This window comes from Hipposideros armiger, unplaced genomic scaffold (genome assembly GCF_001890085.2).
Source record: "Hipposideros armiger isolate ML-2016 unplaced genomic scaffold, ASM189008v1 scaffold_296, whole genome shotgun sequence".
NCBI lineage: Eukaryota > Metazoa > Chordata > Mammalia > Chiroptera > Hipposideridae > Hipposideros > Hipposideros armiger.
Window position 1 is genome coordinate 1,592,930 of NW_017731646.1, and position 6,476 is coordinate 1,599,405.

Here is a 6,476-nt window from a genome sequence, read left to right on the forward strand (position 1 = left end):
TTGGCTGTTTTCTCCTCAGCGGCCAGCCTTCCCACGCTGCTCACCCGGGCCTGAGAGCCTGTCAACCTTCCAGCTTTCAGGCTTAACCCTTACTGCAAGCCTCCGGCTCCCTACAGGGCGTGATATGGATATATAAAATTTTGAGTTGTCTTGAGAAGGACGTATGAAAGGAATCTTGTCCTGGGAAACCTAATTTGAGACTTTCCTCTGCCTCAGCCTCTTGGTGTTTATCCCAAACCTACTTTCCTAGTCAGGTCCCTGCTCAAACTAAAAAAAAAAAAAGACAACCCTGATAAGTGGTGCTTTGTTGTACTATGGTTTTGAAAATTTGGATTTTTCTTTAGGTGAATATGTTCTCTGAAGATTTGGTAAGCTCCAGCTTTGTTTTTCTAGAATTGAAATCCTTACAAATCTTAATATTGTAATTTTAATCTTTGCAATGCTTACATTTTGATCTCTGTCAAGAAGCTCCCATTATGTTGGCTCAGATGATAAATATTGGAATCAAACCAAGGTATGCCCATTTTTGAAAACAAGTGAATATTAAGGGTTTAAAAGACTGAGATTAAAATTTTGAATGTGTGGAAATAAGCAATAACAGATTAGAAATTAGGTTGAACTTAGGGATAGGAAAATATCTTGGTGGTTCTACTTAGGTTGGATTTACAGTGTAGGAAATAAAAATATACTGTTCATGAATTCCTTTATAACAAAAGGTGAAGGATAGTATTTTATTTCTTCCTCAGTTATTAAGCTTGTTATTTTGTTTTTTCCACAGATGCTGCATATGACTTACCTTGCTCTGGTGAAGACCAGTTGCTGGAACATGCCGAGATTCAGCCGGTGGCATGTAATGGACACTGCAAATTTCCCTTTTCATCCAGAGCCTTTTTGAGTTTCAAGTTTGACCATAACGCTATAATGAAAATCTTGGACCTTTGATAGCAGCAGGCGTGTTGTGGAAGTCCCAAGATCAGAGACCTGTTGCATTTGAGTGGGTGTCTCTCTGAGCCTTACCTTTCTCAGGTGTTTTAAAGAAATGCAGGGAGGCAATGATGTTCTGTGTGCAGAAAAGAGAGTAGAAAGAAATATGAATTTGAACTGTTGATGCATTTATAACCTTTTATACAGATGTACCTTTTCAGTGTTTAGCTAATGAATTTAAGTTGCTTTTTATGAGGGCATTTTTTTTTTTTTGTGATTGTGTTTTTTACTTTATATTTTTATCAAGAAAACAGTGTTTCAATTATCAAGTAGCCAAGTTAATGGGCATGCTCCATCTACCCATTTCAGTGATTATAATAATAGTTTCCTTATATTGAAATTTTAAAAGAAACTTAAATACACAATTATTAAGTGAATACAAGAGCTAAAATGTCACAGAAGTCCAGATTGCAGGTCATCTGCTTTGGTGGCATTTTATACATTACTTTGCTTCTAACCACTTAGGTCCTCTAATCTTCCTCTGCTGGGCGTTTTATTGAAAGGTTTTATTTGGAGCCAGCATATGTTATACAATGTTCATGTTCAGAATGAACTCTTAGTGCTTCACTAAAGGGCAGCGTCCTCAGCCTGGCTGGGTGGGGAGTTGCTGTTCCAATTTTGCGTTGCGTGCAGGCGATCAACCTGTGAGACTTCTGCGGAGAGCAGCAGAGAGCACAGAGGCCAAGACCAGCCGCTGCTTCCTCCGGTCCTGTCTGCCGTCCTGCCGCCAGCCCTTTGGTGTTGTGCAATGATTCTGCTCTCGTGAAAATTTAATCTGTATTACGGTTGTGTAAATACGAATGGAATACTGACAATATTAGGTTTTACATTGCATCTCAGTGTTGCTCTCTGGAAACTGATGTTCTATTAGGTTCCAATTTGCAGTCGTAGCAGAGACGGACCTGCTTCTGTTAGCATGCTGAAGCCCCGGGGTGATGGAGCAATATGGAAGGGGTACGCGATTAACGCAAGTACAGATAAAGCATTTCACTGGGGGAGGATTAGAACACAAAAGTAGCGTATGTAACTCACTCCTAGGAATGTATTTTGCTCTTTCAGGATTCTGAAATCCAAATAAGGATGGCAGTGCCCATTTTAAGAAGGGTTTTAGCTATAATTGAGGACAATCACCAGGGCTTTAAGGGGGCTTTAGTGTTTGGGCTGCTTCTGACCTCAGTGAAGGTATTTCTTTGTTGGGGGTGTGGGGGTGGTGGTGAGCATATGCGTGCGTGTGCATTTGTCATGTGGGTTTTAAAAATCATTTTTTACATGTGGTATCCACAAAATATATCTCTGCTTGTAAATTTTATTGTAGAAATCTTTATTCTGTATAGATAGCCTATTTAATAGGGGTTCTATTTAACCTAGTGGGACTTTCAAAAGAAATGCTATTGTAAGGAATTCACTTGGTATTACTTTGCTTTAACTTTTAAATGGCTTGATTTTAAAGAAGAAATTCTATTTATTAATAAGAGTGTCACCCTCTTGGTGCTAAGCAGGAGAATTCACAATTACAGCATTGTGTTTCAAATTCGGTTATTTACAATAATGCATCTTTTAATGTGACAGATTTGTGAATCCTTCTGTGACCTTTTTAAAAATGCATTATATGATTATGTTTGGAAGCTCTTACTGTCCTTTCCAGAAATACAGCTGCTTTGCTTGGGTCTTCTTGAGCCATATTTATAGTTGGTCCCAGCATTCCAGATTTCTGTTAAGTTGCTAAGGGAGTGAAAACTTCATTTGCCTGACAGGTAAATCATTTTCACTCATTTACTGTTATCTGGAAACTTTTTAATTTTTAGAGATTTTGTATGTGTTTCTTTTTAAGTGAGTACTATATTATGGTCAGTCTTCTGGTGCCTAGAGCTGCATTTTCAGCTCTCAATACTAAAGCAAAAGAGATTAGAGGGTTTTTTTTGTTTGTTGGTTTTTTTTCAGAAGTATGTCTGGTAGTAATGGTGTTGAACCTTTTCAAGAACCAACAAATGATGTCTTTTCAATTATGGTGGTGTAACCATAGTTAAACGTTATGCTGTTGTGCTGCTTCACTTAATGCACTGTGGAACAAAATAAGGGTATTCTTGGGATGGGATTTTGATAACTTGAGGCTTTTAACTATCTTGACAGTTTGAGATTTTAAAAAATATGTTAAAAGATGGGACTGAAGTTTGTGTGTGATGTGACTTAACTATGCAGAAAATGTGTAAGTTGGATGGATGTACTTGCTTTATGTACATCAGGTATACTTCTTCCCTTGAACCTGTGTATTAGTTTCTCAGTGTTCAGGTTTCCTTGAGAAAGGCCATGCTTAGCACAGAAATGGATTTCTCCTTTGAGAAATTTTAGCATGGTTTGAAGAAATCAAGTGATAATGGAGTGTTCTCAATATGCAATAATGTACTTTGGTGTGCTGCATTTTAAGAAGCTAGATGAGGAGAGTAGTTGTGTTGGCTTCATGTCTTTCAAAGAGAAATAGGTCTTTGAATCCACTTTTAAATGTTCTTATGTTCCAACCTTATGTGTTCCAAGTTTCAGTGCACTGTGAATCTTTCATTTTTAAAAATTTTGTAGGTGCTTTTATGTATAACTTAATGATCCATAAGATGTTAAATGAATTGTTTTTGTATTTAACCATTGTAATCCAAAAGATAGGGGTATGGTTTACATGCTTTTATAAGTTTTTATTAAGACATAGTAAATGAATGGTTTTAGGATTTCAAACAGTGACGCTCTCCTGAGAAATGAGCATTTGGAGAAGTCTGAGAACCTAATAGAACTCTTTTATGAGCATGGGTATAATTTGATTGAAGATGTTTAAAAATTAAGTTGGATTTTCATGTTAGTATATAAAGGCAAGTCTGTGCTGTCAAAGTAATGTGTGGTCATTGCTCGCTGCCTTGAGCTTTGGATATCCTTATTTTTCTATTAAATATCAGTAAGTACAGATAATGAAGATGTATAACAAAAGTTAGCAAAATTTTAAGGTATAAGATTGGGTTGGTACTTATTAGTTTTTTAGTCATGTGTGTGCAGTAGTCCCCCCTTATCTGCAGTTTTGCCTTCTGCTGTTTCAGTTACCCAGTCAACTGCAGTCTGAAAATAAATGGGAAATTCCAGAAATAAATAATTCATGAGTTTTAAATTGTGGTTGTTCTGCATAGTGTGATGAAATCTCACACTGTCCCACTCCCTCCAGCCTGGACGTGAATCATCCCTTTGTCCAGCGGATCCGCGGTGCATACGCTGCTCACCTGTCAGTCACTGAGTTAGCCCTCTGGGTGATCAGATTGACTGTCATGGTGTCACAGTGCTTGTGTTCAAGTAAACCTTGTTTGACTTAACAGCGGCTCCGAAGTGCAAGAGTGGTGGTGCTGGCAGTTCACATACCCAAAGAGGAACTGTAAAATGCTTCCTTTAAGTGAAAAGGGATGTATGTGTAGGAAAATCATGGTATATATATATATATATATATATATATATATGTAGGGTTTGGTCCTGTCCATGGTTTCGGACACCCTGTGGGGTTCTTGGAATGCATCTCCGCAGACAAGGAAGGACTACTGTAATATCAAATTAAAAAAAAATCTAAGTGAATAGCATCCTTCCACAGAGATTAAATTCCTTAAAACTCAACATACTGTGGTGGTCTTTAGAAATGTTCAGGTATAACTGCATGTGTGCATTAAAAACATTTCATTATCTGTCCCCTCACTCATTTTTTTTTTTTTTTTGGTCTTAAGTAGTTAGTTAACTTGAACAGTAAGGAGCAAAGTCAATTATGAAAATGAGACTTTTGCCAAGTCATTTTTCTTACTGTGACAATATCTCTTGGCTTTCTAGATTTTTTTTACCAGTAGATCACCTTCTGCCTGCTTAGACATTTTGTTGACTGACATCTGTTGTGTCTCACTATTCTCTGAGGCAGTATTTTCTTTGCATATTACTCATAGTTATGAGGTCAGATTCATTAACATTTTTCTGACTGAAGAAAAATAGGTGTTACTTAGTAATTTTGACTTGGATAATTTTCTAGCCTGGGGAGGGGGCTTATATGCATTGTTTTAACTTTAATAAGAAAGACAAACTTATTTTGTCTGAAGGTATCAATGTCCTTTACCTTTAATTACCTGTCTCTAGGTAAACAGGTATTAGTAAAACAACAGTTTTGTTAAACCTTATTCCTGCTAGCTTGGTAAAGCCTAGCTAGAGTTCCTCATTTTGTATTCTAAGACTTTAAAGGGCATTTGTATACTTGCCAAAATTTCTAAAAATGAAATTATGATATACTTTCTCAGAATTCTTTTTCTAGAATTGAGCTATTTTTTTAAAATTTTGTTTATTTTTTGTTAATTTTTAGAATTGAGTTACTCTTGAAGTTTGTACTCCTGTGTCATAAAGATGGCAGGCAAGGCTCTGTCCTGTGCTTTCTAAGTAGAGTTCTGGGTTGCAGTTTGAAAAAATATGGTGTTATTATTGTAGAACAAAAGTGCCCCGAAGGGAGAAGATAGCTGTGTTTGCTGGGCAAAGAGAACATAAAGAAGACATTTAGGAGATAAATCACAAGTGCTGTGTGATGTACTAGTAGGAATGTGAGCATTGCCTGGCGCAAGCAGAGTGTTACTATTAGGTGGCCATTACCAAGCGTTTTCTAGATCTGGATAGTTCATTTTTCCTAAGGATGGTGGCCAAGCAATCCAGTAAATCTAAAGTCCTTTTTCTCACTCTAAAGGCCACTTTGGGAGTTTTGTCCTTCCTGTGCTGGTCCTTTACAACTCGTCATACTGAAGTGCACTGCTGTCATACAGGAATGCAGCCCAGCGCACACACCGACATAGGGGTGTGTCACAGTCACTTCACAGGGTAGCTACGCATTTGTCCTAAATGGTGACCCATTCCTTGTCATCTAGTTGCCTTGTGACAAACAGCATTTACTATTGAAATAGTAATCTCTAGCTAGGGAAAAAAGTTACCTCTCATGGATGGGAGTGCACTTGAAGGGCTGACTTCCATGAGCTTAGTCTCTCAGACTTTAACGTAAAGTATAAAGAAGTGTAAATAAAACTATCATAAAGTATGGAAGTCTTCTATCTTGAGAGATGTTCCTAATTGAATCTTGACTCTGGACCCCCAGATTAATGAAATCACCAGTTAAAGAGATTCCATTTGTCTTGGGTCTTCTGTGGTTACCAGAGGGAGATGGTCTAGAGATGGTAGCAGCTTGAAAGCCAAGTCTAACTGGACTTAACCTTGACGAGGCACTTGCATTAACTGTGTAGTTGTTGGTCAAGGGTGTTCTAGGAAAAGAGTCAATACAGAAATCGTTGCCTTTGTAACTCTGTTCCACACGGACTCCTCTTAGACTGTTAGTCCAGTGGTGGATGAACGAGGCCCTGAACATATATTTGCTGCTTTTTTGGTGGGAGGGATCTTGCAGGTGGTTGGGTGGTGTTTTGTTTATTCACTTGTGTCTGTCGAGTGCCATTTGAAGA

At 37.7% G+C, this 6,476-nt stretch overlaps 1 protein-coding gene across 1 annotated transcript in view; it reads left to right on the forward strand.

Moving 5' to 3' along the window:
• Positions 1 to 4,144, forward strand: part of DCP2 (decapping mRNA 2) — a 73,568-nt gene extending 69,424 nt beyond the window's left edge. The window contains exon 9 of the mRNA XM_019659129.1: positions 779 to 4,144. Coding sequence (XP_019514674.1) covers positions 779 to 942 — 164 coding nt within the window. The 3' untranslated portion in view covers positions 943 to 4,144. The remainder of the gene's footprint in view (positions 1 to 778) is intronic.
• The last annotated feature ends 2,332 nt before the right edge of the window (positions 4,145 to 6,476 follow it).